The following is a 19,040-nucleotide window of genomic DNA, read 5'->3' on the forward strand; positions in this document are numbered from 1 at the left end:
CGCGCCCCTTCGACCACGGGATCATCACCTGCGCATGCCTCCTGCAAGGGAAGGAAGAGTAGGATGGGCGGCTCATGTTGTGCTGACTCAGGAGATGTAGACGAGTCAGCACACTCACGCTCCTTTAGGTCTCCACTTGGTCCCGAGACACAGTATCAGTCAGGTCCCTTTCCCTCTCCTACTCCCACAGCTACTCCTCGATCCGGAAGCGGTCACGCAGCTTCCACTCCTTCAGACTCTGCTACCGTCAGTCCCCCTTACTCATCAGGGGATCTCTCTTATCAAATCACATCTACCGGAGAGATAATAGAAGACAAAAAGGGCAAAGCAGTGATGGCCGCCATGAGGCGGTTGATGAGTCATCACTTCAAGAGCGGCATAAATATCGATTGACGGTATCAAGATGCCCAAAAGAAGCAGGCGGTGATCGATGAGTTAAAACAAAGATATCCTAATCCGCCAAATATGGAGTTTAATAACAATTATATGCTCGAGCACATGGGTTTGGTCCTAAAGCATCGCAGATCAACCTTGCGTACTTCCATTACAAAGGGGTTGGCTAAACCCAGTTGGGCAGACAAAGCTGATTGGAAGTACTTCAAGAAGCAACATAGGGACCATCCCGAAATGTTCGAGGGTCAGAGGAGGGCTGCGAAGAGACGGCTGGACGTCGTAGGTACTTCGCACTTTGGTGCAGGCGGACGGTATGCGTTCGAGGCAACCGTGGTAAGTCTACTTCTTCCCATTTAATGTATTGTTCTATTTGTTTTACTTACATATTACATGCACTTTAGCTAACTCTAACTCTCGTAAATTGAATCCACAGCAAGCTGCGATGGATCGTCTTCCTACGGATGCAGAGACGCAGCGCGCATTTCGGATAGGAACAAAGCCGTGGTTCATTGAGCAAGAGGCAATGGAAGCGACAGTCGATTGGGCTGAGGTGGCTGCTCGCATGGTATAAGTTTACTCCTACTTATAATCTCACTTTTTAATTTAAGTTCCAATCTAATTTTTGATTTATATGGTTCACTCTTAGGGTCAAAGCTCAAGCGTCCCATCATCAGAGACGAGCGATCAACAGAGGCAAGGATCGGACGCAGGTGCCGGGGACGAGGGAGAACACGCAGGTGTCGGGGACGAGGGAGAAGACGCAGGTGTCGAGGACCAAGGAACAGGCCAACAAGACGATTCGGATTCGGATTCGGATGAGTAGTGGTAGTAGCATTTTGTATATTCGCTCGTTAGAGCAATTTTGTATCGCCCTTTCACAGGGTAATTTTGTTACAAACACAGTTGTATATGTATATGCATTTCTTCCTCATCGTTCACAAGAACAATTTTGTATCACCCTGCAAGCAAGGGAAATTTTGTTATAAAAAACTTTCTTTTGTAATTATTTAAAAAAAAAAAGGATTAGTGGGGCTAAACAGGGCCAAAAGGAAGCCCTGTTTAGCCCCACTAACCCTTTTTTTTTACTTCTGTTAATCGTCACTATATAGCGACGTTTACCAGTGTCGCTATATAGCGACGATTAACAGTGTCGCTATATAGCGACGTTTGCATCATCGCTATATAGCGACGATTAACAGCATCGCTATATAGCGACGGTTTATAGCGACGCTCCTTTTCCGACGATTTTAACGACTTTTATAGCTACCTTTGCGCCCGTGAAAAAAAAAATTTTAATGTAAAAAGCGTCGGTATTTCCGTCAGAAAATGGCCTATGCCTTGTAGTGTAGATAGAAGCAAGGAGAGAGGGGCTAAGGAGAAAGCATGAAAAGGAGCTAGGCCTGGCCATGAGAGGAAATATATTTCAATTTGCTGAGAAAGGTAATCGTTCAGTTTTGTACATCACTTGTTAAAGCACCCAAGTTGGAAACCTCGGTTTGGAAAGTCACTCCTCATGGTTCTACAATTTGAAAGGCATCAAACTTTGACCATGGGCTTCTCCCCCCATATGAAGCATACCTGGCTTTGTACTAGTAGCTTCAATATTAGCTACATTTTCATCTCATTGTGTGTTTGTTAGAGTCTTATTTAAAATCAAATTTTCCTAAGATGTTTTGGCCATGAACATTAATGCTACATGGTTATCGCGTGATACATTTGTGCGACCTTCATGGCAGCAAAGATTTAATTACGACATAAGTGAAGTGCGGACTTTTATGAAAGTGCGTTTCCCGTACTCCCAGATTTTGGCATGGGTCGGCGGGTGTTGGGCGGACCAAGTCGGGGTTGGAGGCAACCTTTACAAGCTTTAGCCTATAAATACAAGAAGGAGGATCTTTATCCTGCAAGCTTCTAAACCGTCCAGAGCCTAAAATCCATTGCCTATCATTCACCAATCGCGGACAATCATGAACACTCTCAGAAGCGCATGGTGTTTCTTGTTGCTCGTCCTCCATGTTGGTGAGTTCCTAGTGCATAAGCAATTCCGTTATGGCTCCTTGCTGCTTGCTTGATGAGGCCTTTACTTTAAGTTTGCTGACGTTGAATGTCACGGCCGCAGTTGTGGCGATGGTCTCAGCGACCACTCTGAATGCGGTCAACAACGCCGGCTCAACACTGTGTGTCAAATACTGGGTACCGAACGGGGAGATTGGGGGCGCGTGCAGGGAGCTTCCAGCTCTACAAGGGCTGGAATCAGTGTGGAGTGTGGGAACCACGCCCATGTGGGAAGGAGCAACCATGTGGGCGATTCAAGGGGGGTGCGCTGGACAGGCATGCAACACAGGGCCTCCAAGCGGGGTGACACAGTTCGAGATCACAGTCGCAGGCTCTGGCAACAATGACTACTACGACGTCTCCGTGCAGGCGGGCTTCAACCTGGGCCTCAAGGTCGCTCCCACCAATCCTGCTTGTGCAACAGAGGATTGCCCCACTCCGGGCTGCCAAGGTGGTGTTCTATCCTGTCCCTCCGGCTCCACCGACTACGCCATCATCTTCTCGTGATCCTGCAGGCAGAACATTTTGCTCTCCACTAAAGTATTGCCTTGTATTCGCTCTTTTGGTTTCTTGTAACGATCTACCGCATAATAGATTCACCGCATCCTTAAGGGAGCATTTTGTGAATAGTTACGTGACTACCTTATTTGCAATCTTTTCGCTTGCAACTTGCACTCGTGAATTTCAAGATCAGTTCCCATCAAATAATAACGCATGGTAAAATTTGGACATGTCAAAATTTAAATTAATATCACTACTCCTTGTGGATCTAGAAAGTGTTATCCTTGAGGAATACCTCTAAGTGTTGACAACGTTTTTGTCAAAACTCTCTTGTAAAGTTAATAAACATCCATACATCCATGTACATACATATATGTATATGGTAAGGCTTGGCTAATCAAATATCCTTTATATCTAAACAATTGAGCTAAATTGGGAAAATTTGTGCAATTAATTCCATACTTCTATCTTTGCATTAATTTTTGTAGTTGTTTGTCTTACCTTTACATAATTTTTTGGTAGTTGCTTGTAGATTTTGGAGTTTCGATCACACTCCATACTATTTTTTGCTTAGTCGTGGAGAAGGAATTTTTTTTGCAAGAATTTTTGGAAATGCCAACAAAATCGATCTTTTTTTTTGCAATATCAAACTAGCTCATCTTGTGTAAACATTGTGCAAATATAGTAACCCTCTATTTATGAAAATGTTGTACATTATTTGAAGGAATCTTATTATGATCAAACAAAGTATTTAAAAAGAATCCCACTCTTTGTTGACATTGGCAACAAATTTTAGAGAAGAAAGCTCACAAAGTCAATTCCCCTAAAAATATAGCTACCCTCGAGTTATGAAAGTGTCGTATATTTTCACAAAGTCAATTCCCCTAAAAATATAGCTAGCCTCGAGTTATGAAAGTGTCGTATATTTTAAGGAATTATCTTATGATCAAATACAAGCTCTCAAATACAATTCCCCAATAAATATAGCTAGCCTCTATTGATGAAAATGCTATATAGTTGAAGGAATTGTCTTCCTATCGAACACATTAAAGCGTCTCTTAAGGAGAAGTTTGGGGGAGGACGATTGGGGACTCCATCATTGGATTTTAATTAGAGAATATGGACCATCAGATCTAAAATGGACCATTGGCAGTTTCAACATCCTTCGCAACTCTTCTTTTGTGGCTTGTCACTGTACCCCTCTACCAAAACCATCTAATGTTTGGCCTGCTGATCCAGAAGATCACGTACGTTGTACTTGAGAAAAAGTGAAAGATCATAAGATTGTGTATGTCTTGAGAGCTCATTATTAAAAGTGCAATCAAGAGGTAAGCTTTCAACTCGTTTCATCAAAGAAAATCCGTATTCTCGCATCGATCATTTGACTAATGAGATTTTTGTATCTTGCCTTTCTAAGCATTACAATCATCAACGATTTGCCCTTTCTCAGCATAATGATCATCAATGGTTTTCCATTTTGTGGAATCACCCAACCTCAAGAAAATTGCATGCTTCCTCCTGGCCAGATTATGCCCAGCACCCTCATGCCTACTGGCCCGATATTGCAAGATCATCTTCAATTCATCTGCGATGAATCATTGGGCCTCTGAGCTCCTCTTCTTGAAGCATATCAAAAAGTCTGTAAGGGATGCCTCTACAGACTTTGCAGGAAGTTGCAAGGTGCATCATCATGATTACTAGTGGCATGATCGCCTTCTTCGAAATGGTATTTAAAGCATCCTAGGACGATCCAACCAAGACTATCCATGCCTTCAAGATGGCCTTGACATTGAGCCTAGATATTCTTTTGGTGCTTCTTGAGTCATCTTATGCGTCACTCGGGACTCACACCACCATAATGACAGTGGTGGTGTTCGCATTTAACATAGTTGAACGACCCTTGCGGTCGGCTTGGATGGAAAGCACTACTCCTCCTGTGGAATCCATTACAAAGGGATTTATTAAATTTCCTTCAAGGCATCGACCTTTTTGTAATGCATAGTTATTGTTTGATTGACTTTCATTGAAGAGGAGAACTTTCCAAGGCGTCCTTTCTTATGTCTACTTTGGCGCTCACTACTACTACTATGGAATCCATCATATTGCCTTAGTATATCTAGTTAGAGCTATAACATCCTTATGCAATAGACACCCGTCTTTACTAGAGGCTAGGTGTGGTTATCCATACTTTCTCTAGACGTCATGCAAGAAAATGTTTCGTCTTAAGTTGTGCAGGAAGGAATAGCAAATACTTAAAAAGAAACTCATGTGTTTGCAAATCAACTTGAAGAACTCATTGATTTTACAATATTGAATGTTCTCTATTTTGCATTTATCATCTTGTTTATAATGATTAATAAAGAAGAACATACATATCAAAACTGGGATCATGCACTATATTTTTCGTGGCGAATCTTAATGTTGTGTAGCATCATTGCGGGTAATACTACCAAGAAGAGGGGCTACTACACAAAACATTATGGAAATATAGTAACCCTCTACTTATGAAAATGTTTTACATTTAAAGGAATTTGATTATGATCGAACAAATTAATTTTAAAACATCCCACTCTATGTTGAGATTGGCAAAAAAATTCATAGAAGAAAGCTTACAAAGTTCATTTCCCTAAAAATATAGCTAGCCTAGAGTTATGAAAGTGTTGTATATTTGAAGGAATTATCTTATGATCAAATACAGTACAAAAGAGAGAAAACATACCATTTTTTAGATAACTAGCTAGAGAAAGGAGGAGTTTGGAGAAGCAACTTTCCAAAGGGATTGGATTGCAGGGACAAGCATAAGCCTACAAACAAGGAGAAAGTACGCAAAGAAGGGAAAAAGGAGGAAGAGAAATACCAAAAAGAGAAGAGGTGAGCCTTCTTTCTTTCACCAGGCACAAGCATGAGGTGTCCCTTCCTTATTGTTAGCCATGGTGGGATATTGTAATTCACCAAGATTATGGGCCATGTCAACCAAGATGTTGAGTGTAACCCAAAAAGGTTCACACCGTCCATGGCGAGCCTAAGTTGTGAGTTGCGTGGCTCCCTCGCAAAGTCCCGCCATTGATTGTCTATGTGCTTCCAAGCTACACAATCTGTGGGAATCCTCAATGTGTCATCGACGAACCAATGAGATGCATGCCAAGTCATCAACTGTGCTATGGATTTGCATCGAAACAGGTGCTGTATTCTTGCAATGATGGGAAAGTGTCTCAAGACCTTTACTGAGATCTGCTCATCCTACAAGTCATCTCTATATCATTGTTCCCACACTTTGGACAACTAGCCAAATCTCCATGCTCATGGTGAAGATACCATGTAAGAAAACAATACAACGTATGTGCTCAACAGATAACAGGATCTCGTATGCAAGAGAGAAAAGCAGATAGTACGGAGAATCAAAAATTCGATTACTGTAAAACTGATACAATAGATGGCGCTGCCTCCCAGCCGTGCGCTCCGGTGAGAGAAGCTTCGATGGCATGCTGGAAACAGTAGAGGACGGAGGCTGGATGCTAAGGAATCAGGGTTGCTGTAGCTAGTGATGATGATGGGCTTCACGGGCTTGCTCTTATATAGCCACCAGTCATAGTCGGTTAGTCCCAATTGGTGACCGACCCAGTCCGCCCAAAATGACCGACTACGGGTCGGTCCCAAAATAGGCCACCGACCACATGATAGAACCATGGTGCAAAATAGAGCAACTAACCTATGGTTACCGTTCAGCCCAGAGCCATCCTTGAGCAAGTGGCCCTTTCATCTGCAGAGGCAGAGTACAGAGCCGCATTTAGTAGAAGGCAAAAAATATGGACGTGTACATGGCACCTTTGATAGAGGAGTTACAAATCTTATGGAGAAGAGTGCAAGTCTTTGATATTTTCAGAGCTCCTAGACATACTAATGACATTTTGGTTAAGTGAATCTTGATGTGAACCATGCATGACTACCCAGGATATGGAGAGTGCATAGGTGCGTAGTAGTGTCTTTATATGTATAATATAGGAGTATGCTTTTATGACTCTCTTTCGTATGCATGTCTTATACTAACACATCTATGCACACGTGCAAGACTTGTTACAAGTGGGTACCATGCTTGTCCTATTTGTGGACCGGGTTTGAAACGAGTTGCATGATACTCCAGACATATGAGGAAAAATGTTTATGAAGGTCATGCTCGATAAGGTCTTCTGTTAGGGCAGCTTGATTCACCACCACCATATTTGAAGGCAAGTGACTGGATTCAGTCTTGGAGGGCAAATGGAGAAGAGCCTCTTGTGGTATGAAGAGCATATCCATCTTTCATGACCTTCCTTATTGGGGTCAGTTACAAATCAATCATCTCTTGGATCCCATGCATATCTTCAAGAATGTGGGGGCTACTATTTGGACACACTTGGTTGGTTCCAAAGACTCGAGAGGAGTGCAAGAAGACTTGCACACTATGAATAGGATGCCTTGTTTGTGACCCCAAGTGTGTGCTCGCATAAAGTTGTCCTCCCAAAAGCAACATGGATCCTCTCCAAGAAGAGGAGGCAACGGTCAAGGTGGACATTGCCTCTTTTCAAACACCCATAGGGTACATGCATTGTTTGAAAGGAGCATTTTCAAAGGACAATGAGCTTAGTGGGCCCAAGTCCCATGATTGGCACAAGGTCTTACAGGTATTCTAAGCTATAGGATTAGTGTACCGATAATCATGATGTGTTAGTGTAATGATGATTATGTTATAATATTGACATGACTTCTTTGTTGCTTGGATAGTTCATCCTCCTAATTACAGTGAAAGGGTGCTTATAATAAGATGTTAGAAATGCTATATTCAAGATCATTGGTATTGTGAGGTATGCTTACTATCAAATCACATTGATTGCAATTTCTTCAATTTAAGTTGAATAATTTGTAGACTGATTATGAATATATTTTACATGGGCATGTGAAATAGGTGGATATCTCAAAAAGAGATATATTATTAGCATGACTTCTTTGTTTCTTGGATAGTTCATCCTAATTACAGTGAAAGGGTGCTTATAATAAGATGTTAGAAATGCTATATTCAAGATCATTGGTATTGTGTTATATTATTATGATTATGTTATATTATTGACATGACTTCTTTGTTGCTTGGATAGTTCATCCTCCTAATTACAGTGAAAGGGTGCTTATAATAAGATGTTAGAAATGCTATATTCAAGACCATTGGTATTGTGAGGTATGCTTACTGTCAAATCACATTGATTGCAATTTCTTCAATTTAAGTTGAATAATTTGTAGACTGATTATGAATATATCTTACATGGGCATGTGAAATAGGTGGATATCTCAAAAAGAGATCTCCATATCGAGCATCGAAAAGCTAGGGTGGACTCCATGAAAGCATCATTTTGGATCATGAAATAAAATCTTTGTGACAAATCTCAATGTTGTGTAGCATCATTTTGGGTAATAGTACTAAGAACAGGATCTACTACAGGAAACGCCTAGGAATGTTTAGATATAATATCTAGGGTAGTTTAGGGTTATTAATAAGCCAAAAAATTAAAGAGTGGGCTGATGCCCAAACATATTGTCATGCTCATAAAGCTACAAAACATGGAAGAGAATATAGTGTAAATGTTTAGAAGCAAAGTATGATTTTGATGTACACTCTCTTTTTTAGAAATCAATACAAATGAACTAGGTCTTTGTTATGCACATTATATGTCACCTTTCCTTTTCATCCCTTTGTTGCAACATAGAAATTATCTCAGGGGGATCACTCATCATATGTAACCCTATCACGTGAGTTCAACAGAAGGATATTTTTAATTCTTAAATTTCTCAAAAATTAATATACATAAGGGAGCATTTAAAATGAAATGTAAAAAAATTTACATATTTGCATAGAAAAAGGGTACATTTTATTAAGGAAAATTTACAGATAAGGGCTTTTACAAATAGGCCTCGAACGCACGTGATATAGAGGGTTCATATATAGTGACACCCCTGAGGAAATTATATGCCTTGAAATGTCAATTATAATGACAACAGCCTAAAGAAGTCATATAAATTATATATATATATATATATATATATATATACATACATAAATATATACATATACATATAAACATACGTACATACCTAAGAGCCCTCACATCTTTACATTTACAAACTCAAGTTGCATTCATAAAAAGTGAAAAAGAGCCTTGTAATCCACAGTTTTGAAAAATGAGAGCCCATCACTATCTTCCCCTCCCCTTATGCTAGCTTCCCTTCCCCTTATGATAGTCATATTAAGGAAGTTGCCTCTTATGCTAGTCATTTGGTTATCTAGACCCAAGGCCTTGATTTCCATTGTTTCTTTTATTTCCAAAGTTTAAAGGGGGTAAATCCACCATGGATCATAATCGCCACATGTGCAAGGTCAAAGAATGATAATGGTCAATCTACGTCGACCATAAGTATATCATCCATGAAACCTATAAACATTCCTAAAGCTCATGAGTACATCCCATTGGTCCAATTTCCACATTCAGAACATAGCTTTAAATTCATACTAGAATATGTACAAATTGCACCATAGAGGTGAGCATAAAAACCTGTTTGGATACCATCTATTTGTTGGAACACTTCCCCTCCCAAGTGGATATGAATGATCCCTAATAGCCAATTATTTAGTTCAATGCATCTTTCTAGTGTAATGTGGATACTAGTACCGCTTCTTTTATCCCTCCAAGTAGCCTACTTCTTTTCAAAGTGCAAGCTAATATATTTTTGATCTTGCTTCTCAAATGCCCATGCAATCACCTGAGTCATGACTTTCTTCATGCCCCATTCCCCTTTCAAGAGGATATTCTCATAACCTTTTCCAATGTCCGTTGTGAACATGAAATGAATCTTGTTTGGTAGGTTAAGCTTGACTTCATAGATCAAATTCACTATCCAAAAGGTGCTGAATGAAATACCCGTACTATTCCAAATCTCTTTTTGGAGATCACTGGAGAATCTCTTAATAGGTTCCATATATCCTTGTAAGATCAATGTCATAGTTGATGCCACTTCCAAATGCATGAATGGGTGTTGGTGATCCAATAAAATGAGTCCTTTTGGGCCTTGTATGTGGCCATCAAATAAGGTAATGATAATGAGTCTAGTGAGAAGTGTAAGTCAAGGTGATTGATCTCTCTGATCAATCGATTGAGGATAAATGGATCCTTTACCAATTGGAAGTCATTACTTACTAATATCTCCCTTGCTTTGGTATATAAGAAGCTTCTATGTCACATGAAGGCCGGTTTGATGTCAGCCATTTAATTTCTTCAATCACCTCCCGTTGTTTAATGAGTGAAGGGGTCTCTTTGAGTATTAATCCTTTCATAGCTGACTCATATACTTTATCCCTATAGAAACTAATAAAGTGTGGTTCCAACTCACGAAAGGGTATCCCAAGGGTTGAGTTTAGAGTTCCTTATTTATGCTAGATGTGATGCTCCAATTTTGTATATGAAATATTTGGGATATATATCATAGATAGTGTTCAAAAAGGATGGTTTTGATGTTTTGAAGGTTTTGGGAATGTTTGATGTCGGTCGAAAAATTTTGGTTTTTGTCCATTATGGTGTCGGCTGGATTTTGCGGCTTGATTTTGAGTTGGTTAGAGAAATAATTTGAAGAAACTCAGTATGAGAGAGTTTTAGATCTTGTTGAGTAGAAAAACTTTGTTCCAATGAAAAATTTATCGTTCACTCGTTTGCATGCCTATATGGAGGTCAGAAGTTGCTTACAAAGTGGTTTTGAGCTAAAAGTGCATCTAGATTTCCGTGTCAAGAATCGCAGGCATTAGATGGAAGTCGAGATGGAAGAGTTGGCCATGGAAGGTCAAATGCAAAGGGAAAGAAGAGGGTCCGATGTTCGAGATGAGCTATTAAGCTTGTCCATTGGATCTACGAGGCAGGCGTGGTGATGCTCCGAACAAGGCCATTTTCATGCCTTAAATTTGAAAAAAAAGAAAAAAAAAAGAGAGACGTCGAGATTCCATATGCGTTTGCTATCAAAAGCGCACGCTAAAAGGTGGTGAAAAGCACATGCACGCAAGCTATTTTTTGGCCGATTTTGGGGGCTTTCAGCCGCTTTTTGAGAGTCGTGAAAGGCTATAAAAGATGAGGAGATCGTGAGAAGCAGAACACACAATTCAATGCACACATACCGAGGCTGTGCAAAAGAGAAGAGAAGGCACGTATCTCGAGGTTGCACGAGCGAAGAGAAGGCATGCATATCGAGGCACTGTGAAAGTGATAGTTGCACACGCGAATCGAGGCAGCGCAAAGAAGAAGATAAGATCAAGATATTTTGAGAGTGAGAGTGAGAGCGAGAGTGTGATTGAGATTTGATCATCTGATTTGAACATCTTCATGCGAGTGAGAGTGAGAGTGAGATAGCTCGGGTGGTATCGAGCTCCTTCTCGGAGTGATTCTTCTCTAAAAATTATTATAAAGACTCATCAGTTTGATTCATACTGGAATCTCTCTTCTTGTTCATTCGTGATTATTATCTTGCTACAATTTTGATCGTGATTGTGAGGGAACAGTGCGTGACAAGTGGTATCAGAGCTCGGTTTCAATGGCAAACAATGAGGCAATTATGAAGAAACTAGAAGAACAAGATTCATTGATTCGAAGGCTAACCATGGAATTAAATAGATTGTCCAAAGGAAAAGGCATAGCGGATGATGGAGCTAGTGGTGGTGCTGCTGGCAGAAATTTAGAAGATGAAGAGGTCTATGTCGAGCTTGGTGCCACGGTACCGAGCCGAGCACGCCCTTAGGTGTGTTATCTGACCAAGTGCTTATTGGATGAGTGTGCCTCTTTGAGAACATTTCAATACCACCTAGGTTAAGGCATACGAAAAGTTTTGTGCCCATCGGATATCCTTTGCATGGTCGATTGAGCATTAAATACTATTTTTGCTCTAGTGTCATGCACATCCGCAAAAATACACGCCCTTAGGTGTGTTATCTGACCAAGTACTTATCGGATGGGTGTGCCTCTTTGATAACATTTCAATACCACCTAGGTTGTAGTGTAGGAAAAGTTTTGTGCCAATCGGATATCCTTTGCATGGTCGATTGAGCATTAAATACTATTTTTGCTCTAGTGTCATGCACATCCGTAAAAAACACGCTGCTAGGTGTATTATCTGATAAAGCTCTTATGGGATGGGCATGCCACTTTGCATGTAAGTCAATTCCACCTAGTTGAAGGTGTGTGCAAAGTATTGTGCCCATCGGATATGCTTTGCATTGTTGATCAAGCATAAAACACCGTTTTTACCTTAGTATCAAGCACATTTGTAAAAAAACATGGTCCTAGGTGCGGTATCAGATCAAGTACTTATCTAACCGACACACCACTTTTCATGCAACTCAATAACACCTAGGTTGAGATGGGTGCAAAGTATTGTGCCCATCGGATGTACTTTGCATGATATATCACGTATTAAACTCCGTTTGTGCCTCAATGTCATGCACAACCATAAAAAAACACGCTTTTAGGTGTGTTATCCGACCAACTGCTTATCAGATGGGTGTACCACTTTGCATGCAATGCAATACCACAATTTTTGAGACTCATGCAAAGTATTGTGCCCATCGGATATGCTTTGCATTGTCGAACAAGCATTAAACACTATTTTGGCCTTAGTGTCATGCACAACCGTCAAAAAACGCGGTCCTAGATGTGTTATTCGACTAAGTACTTATAGGATGGGCACGCCACTTTGCATGTAAGTCAATAATACCTAGGTTGAGATGTGTGCAAAGTATTGTGATGATCACATATGTGTTGCATTGTTGATTAAGCATAAATCAACATTTTTTCCTTAGTGTCATGGACAACAACCAATAAAAAACATGGTCCTAGGTGTGATATTCTAAAAAGTACTTGTCAGATGGGGGAGCCACTTTGCAAGAAAGTCAATTTCAACTAGGTTGATGTGCGTGCAGAGTATTGTGTCTATCAGTTATGCTTTGCATGGGGGATCACACATTATATACCATTTTTCCCCTAGTGTTATGCACATCCGTCAAAGAACACGCTCTTAATAGCTATATTATCATACCAAGTACTTATTGAATGGGCATTCCACTTTGCATCGAATACCATACCACCGCTTTTGAGGCACATGCAAAGTATTGTGCCCATCGGATATGCTTTACATGGTAGATTGAGTATTAAATACCGTTTTTGGCCTTGGTGTCATGTACAACCGTCAAAAAACATGATCATAGGTGTATTTTTCAAACAAGTACTTATCGGATGGGGATTCCACTTTGCACACAAGGCAATACTTCCTAGGTTGAGGAACGTGCAAAGTCTTGTGTCCATTGGATATGCTTTGCATAGTCGATCGTACATTATACACCATTTTGTTCCTAGTGTTATGCACAATCGTCATAAAATACATTTGGAGGTGTGTTATCCGAACAAGTACTTATGGGATGGGTGCACCACTTTGTATGCAAGTCAATACAACCTAGGTTGAGGCGTGTACAAAGTTTTGTGCCCATCCGAGAAATGTAGATGCGATAATATTAGAAAATTCTCGGTATGTGTATATGTATGTGTGTGTGGCAAACAATTTTGAAACAACAAAGTAAACACCTAGTGCACAAATTATGCACTTCATACCTTGAGTAAATAAGCTTGTTGATGAGGATAAATACACCCTTGAATAAAAGCACAGTTGTTGTATGACCACAATAGGATCGCTTTGACACTTGTGATTTTGCCCACATGTAAGTTTGCAAATAGTATAAAAAATCATATAATAATATATTAATAGTTTGCAAATATACATGTATAGCAAGTGAGTAATGGGAAGTGGAAGTGGGAGTGAGGAGGGAGGAGTGGAATGGGAGAGGGAAGTAATAGGGGTGTATGATAATAAGTATAAAAAATAGTATAATAATATATTAATAGTTTTCAAATGGCAAGTGAGTAATGGGAAGTGGAAGTGAGAGTGGGGAGGGAAAAATGGAATGGGAGAGGGGAAGGTAATAGGGGAGTAGGATAATAAGGGAGTGAAATGAGTGAGGGGAGTTAATAGGGGATGAAAAAGAGGAGGGTGAGATGGGGAAATATGGGATTTTGGGAAATGGGAGGAGTATGGGACGTGGTGGAAATGTGGGATGGGAGTGGTGGCAATGGGGGAGGAAGAAGAAATGGATGGGGGGAGGGCTAATGGAAGATTGGGATGAGGGATGGGGGTCCAATGGGAGAGGGGGAGTAATGGGAGCCAATGGGAGATAAATGAAAAGCCAATAGGAGAGAGGGGAGGAATGGAAAGCCAATAGGAGAGGAGGAGGAAAACCTAATTTTTCTTATATATAGTCTTCCTTCTTCATTCATTCTCCCCTCATTTCATTCATTGAAGCAAGAAAGCAAGGACGATCAAGAAAGCAAGGAAGGAAGAGCAAGAAAGCAAGAAAGAGCAAACTTACAAACTTTTTCCAGGTACTTGCAAAATTTTTTGATTAATTCTTTATCTAGATTTTTTTTTTAAAATTTAAAGAGAGAGGAACTAGAGAGAGAAAGGTTCCTGGTGGCCGCCAGGAGGGGAGGAGAAGGCGAGGATGGAGGGGCGGGAGGGGAGGGAGGGGGAGGCGAGGGAGAGGCAGGGGCAGGGTCGAGGGGGGGAGGAGGGGCGAGGGGAGCCGGGGAGGGAGGGGGGAGGGAGGGGCAGGGGTGAGGACGGGGTCGAGGGAGGGAGGGAGGGGGGGGGTTTTAGCGGGGTCAAGGGAGGTAGGGAGGAGGGGAGGAGGGAAGGGCGGGGGCAGGGGGGGGAGGGGGAGGGAGGGAGGGAGGGGGGGGAGGGGGGAGGGGAGGGAGGGGGTGGAGCCGGGTGGGGGAGGGAGGGGGGGTTTGGCGGTCGCGGCAGCCAGAACCCCCTAGAGGGGGGAGGGGGGGGAAGGGGGGGTCGGTCTGGTGGGGGAGGGAGGGAGGGGGGGTCTGGCAGTTGTGGCCACTAGGACCCCCTGGAGGGGTGGGGGGAGGGGGGCAAGGGGGGGTCTGGCTGCCGCAGTCGCCAGAACCCCCTGGAGGGGGGGAAGGGGGGCAGAAGGGGGGGGTCTCGCGGCCGCCAGAACCCCTTGGAGGGGGGGGAGGGGAGGGGGGGAGGGGAGCTGGGTGGGGATGGAAGGGGGGGGGTCTAGCGGTCACGGCTGCCAGGACCCCCTCGTCGAGGGGGGGAAGGGGGGCGGAAGGGGGGGGTCTGGCGGCCGCGGAAGGGGGGGGTCTAGCGGTCACGGCTGCCAGGACCCCCTCGAGGGGGGGAAGGGGGGGTCTGGCGGCCGCGGCTGCCAGAACCCCCTCGAGGGGGGGGAGGGGAGGGGGCGAGGGGAGCCAAGTGGGGGAGGGGGGGAGGGGGGGGTCTGGCAACTACAGTTGCCAGGACCCCCTGGAGGGGGGAGGGGGGGAGGGGAGGGAGGGGGTGGGGGAGGGGGAGTGAAGGGGAGGGCGAAGAAGGGGGAACCGACTGGCAGATGCAAGCCATCACCCGGCTTCGATCTTTACTATTATACACATCAGTCGAGGCAAGGCAAATCCAATTGGCCAAAGCGGATCATCTCCTAGCCTAAATGAGACATAAACAAACATCTCTTCTTGCGTCTTTTACTCTCCCTCTCTCTATTTCCCTCTCTTCCTTTTACTCTCCCTCCCTTTCCTCTCTCTCTTTTACTCTCCCTCCCTCTCTTTCTCCTCTCTCTCTATCTCTTTCAATCCCTCTCTTTCCCTCTCTCAAACAGCCTACTGACAATCTGCCATGCGGGTCATCACCTGGCCTAATAGATTGACTCTAAAAGCTCTAGAATCTCACCAAAAGTTAGAAAGCGGGAGCTGCGGCCGGAAAGCGACAGGTTTGGGAAGGTGGTTATGGTGGGAGGAGAGTCCTTTTATAGGATTTGCCATAGACACCACCAGTAACGATCTCAACATACAATATTTCTTATCCTTCCCAATCGGACGATCAAGGGTGTCACACGTGCTGATTGGACATGTATCGCATGCTATAGGCAAGTTATGACGGTGTCTACTGCTGCCCTAAAAAACACCACCAATAGAGATGAGGGACCGTGTGGCTTGGTATGGCTAGCTACCAGGTGGTGTTCTCATAATGGTACCTTAGGGTAAGGGCATACACTGCATGGTGGTCTTCCGGTCGACAACCGATGTAAAGAACCACATTTTTTTGCATTTAGGTCATTAGGACGTGATCTTTAATTGAAAAGTACATATTTTTATTTTAAAAAACGTGCTTGTTAAATCCCTTATCATAATGATACAGGTTATTTTGAATGATATCTAAAGACACATGGATGAACTCTTTTATTCATTTTCAATGCAATGTCTTTTCTCTCAACATTCTTTTGATTAATGTCTCTTTGAATATAAAACAGTGTATTGATGGTATATCAATAACAAGCTCTTACTTTCTTTGAAAATGAGTTTTTGAGTATTGGCATGCTTTTCGTAGTTGTCCTTCCTTTGAAAATAAGTTTATGTTATTTTTGACGCTTTAGGGATTATGTCATGATATTTCTTTTAAAGATTAGTTTATGCTATTTATATAAATTGACTATATATTGAAGTTTAAGTTTAATTTTATTCTTTTCCATTAGATTATCAAAGTAGCTCTATAAAACCTTTAGCAAATCTATATTTATTACTTAGTAAATTGATTCTTAATTTTTCCTATAAAGATAAATTCGATTGCAAATTTATCTATATAGAATAACTTAGCATTGTGTATATAGATTATAATTTACTATATAGCAAATGTTCTATAAATTTTTAACTATATAGACAATGCTAAGGATTTCTATATAGATAAATTTACTAGATCTAATCTATTAAAATCATGTTGTAGGTTTTCTATATAGTGAAGTTATTTGCTATATAGTCGATGTAGGAAATGTTCAAAGTTTACTAGTCCAGACTTTGATACATTGAATTGTACCTAGCAAAGTCCATTTTTTTCCCTATATAAACAAATTGTCGATATTTGGGGTGAACATAACTACAAGCTTGTTGATCACGAAACCAAAATATTTTTGGAAAAAATCACTACGAGCATGCCGATCATGAAAACCAAGATAGGAGTAGTTATCACACAAACCAATGTAACATTTCACTCTAAACTACGATCGAGGCGTGCAATAGCTAAAGACAAAGAGCACAACTAGAACTACAATCTATTTGTAAAGCCATCTTTGATCGTTTTGCCACCAATAAATTTCTAAAATTTGCACATCAGAAGACCTCTAAAAAGCCACAACAAGTTAGAGATGTCATAATTGATAAAATATAATAATGGATGAGATACTGAAATAGCTATGTAATGAAATAAACAAGTACTACTTCCTATCTTTCTTTGTAAGAGTGAGTATATAGTAGTGGGACCATTGTTTCTCTGATACCACAACTAGACAAAGCAACTATAGACGTGCTTGATAGATGCGTAAAATAGCAAGCATGTCTATAGGCGTTGCTAGAATAGTGAAAATGTAGGTGCATCTAATAGCGCATCTATTAGTGCATCCATTTGTGCGTCTATTAGCGCGTCTGCATTGTGAATTAGATTCGGAGTTAGACATGGATTTAGATGCAAAACAAAGAATAAAAAAAGTGAGATTTCGGTGTAGGCTCATGAATGTACATCACTACTTTCCAAACATTACCCATGATTACCAAATCAATTAAATAAGCAATCTAAATTATTAAAAGCTCCTAACTTATGCATAACATTCTATACAGCGACCTTGCTCATGCATCCCCTAGCATACTCCCATTCTTCCATTGTGATATGCATCCCCTCATCTCTCGCTTCTCTCTCCATTTCATCAAGTAGCCAATCCACATGACTATCCTTTGGAAGTGCTCTTAGATGTCGAGGCTATGGCACATGAGATCCGTGGTGTATAAGAAAGAGGGCCCTTTCTCCTTGTCTTCTGGCCTTTGCATCCTCATATCTTGTCACTCATCTTTTGATTCCATCACTATTAAGCATGCTATTTAAAAATATAGATCTTGTTTAAAAAATTAATTTAACCCTAAACCCTAAACCCTAAATCTTAACCCCTAACACCCAAACCCTAAACCCTAATTCAGACCCTTGAAACCATAAACCCTAAATCTTAAACCCTAATTTCTAAACCCTAACTTCTATACCCTAATCCCTAATTCGTAAACCCTAACCCTTAATCCCTAAGCTCGAAATCCTAAACCCTAATCCCTAAACCTAAATCCTAAACCCCTAAATCCTAATCCAAAAACCCTAACCCCTAATCTCTAATCCCAAAATCCTAAACCCAAAACCCGAATTCCTAAACCCTAACCCTTAAACCCTAAACCCTAACACCTAAACCTAAATCCTAAATCCCTAAATCCTAATCCATAAACCCTAACCCCTAACCCCTAATCTCAAAACCCTAACCCCTAATTCCTAAACCCTCAATCCTAATCCTAGACCTCTAACCCCTAACCCCTAAACCCTAAACCCTAAATCCTAAACCCTAAACCCTAACCTCAAAACCCTAAACCTAAACCCTAACCCCTAATTCCTAATCCTAAACCTCTAACCCCTAAATCTTCAACCCTAAACCCTAAATCCTACATCGTAAACCCTAACTTTTAAATCCTAACCTATAAACCCTAATCCCTAATCCCTAAACCCAAACCCCTAATCCCTAAACAGTAAATGTTAATCTTGACTCTCTAAATGCTCAACCCTACCCAATAAAAACTAATCCCTAATCTCTAAACCTAACTCCCAAACCCTAAACCCTAAACCCTAAACTTCAAACCCTAACCCCCAAACCCTAAACCTTAAACCCTAAACCCAAAACCCTAAATCCTAAATCCTACCCTTCAAACCTAAACCCAAACCACCAAACCCTAAACCCTAACCCCCAAACCTTAAACCCTAAACCCTAACCCCCAAACCCTAAACCCTAAACCCTACCCCCAAACTCTAAACCCAAACCACCAAACCCTAACTCACAAACCCTAAACCCTAAAGCCTAACCCCCAAACCCTAAGCCCAAACCACCAAACCCT

The 19,040-nt window shown here is 41.5% G+C and overlaps 2 protein-coding genes across 2 annotated transcripts; both read left to right on the forward strand.

Moving 5' to 3' along the window:
* The first annotated feature begins 615 nt into the window (after positions 1-615).
* Positions 616-2,264, forward strand: LOC147897760 (uncharacterized). Its single transcript, XM_087380111.1, has 3 exons — positions 616-726; positions 827-958; positions 2,130-2,264. Exons 1-3 carry the CDS (start codon positions 628-630, stop codon positions 2,262-2,264), a joined length of 366 nt encoding a protein of 121 aa, XP_087236237.1. The 5' UTR covers positions 616-627.
* Positions 2,265-2,442: 178 nt separating this feature from the next.
* LOC147897761 (pathogenesis-related protein 1A/1B-like) lies at positions 2,443-2,955 on the forward strand. Its single transcript, XM_087380112.1, has one exon. The coding sequence runs from the start codon at positions 2,443-2,445 to the stop codon at positions 2,953-2,955; it is 513 nt and encodes a 170-aa protein (XP_087236238.1).
* The last annotated feature ends 16,085 nt before the right edge of the window (positions 2,956-19,040 follow it).

This window comes from Dipteris shenzhenensis, chromosome 10 (assembly GCF_047967505.1).
Source record: "Dipteris shenzhenensis isolate YYH24624 ecotype China chromosome 10, Dip_SZ_1.0, whole genome shotgun sequence".
Lineage (NCBI taxonomy): Eukaryota > Viridiplantae > Streptophyta > Polypodiopsida > Gleicheniales > Dipteridaceae > Dipteris > Dipteris shenzhenensis.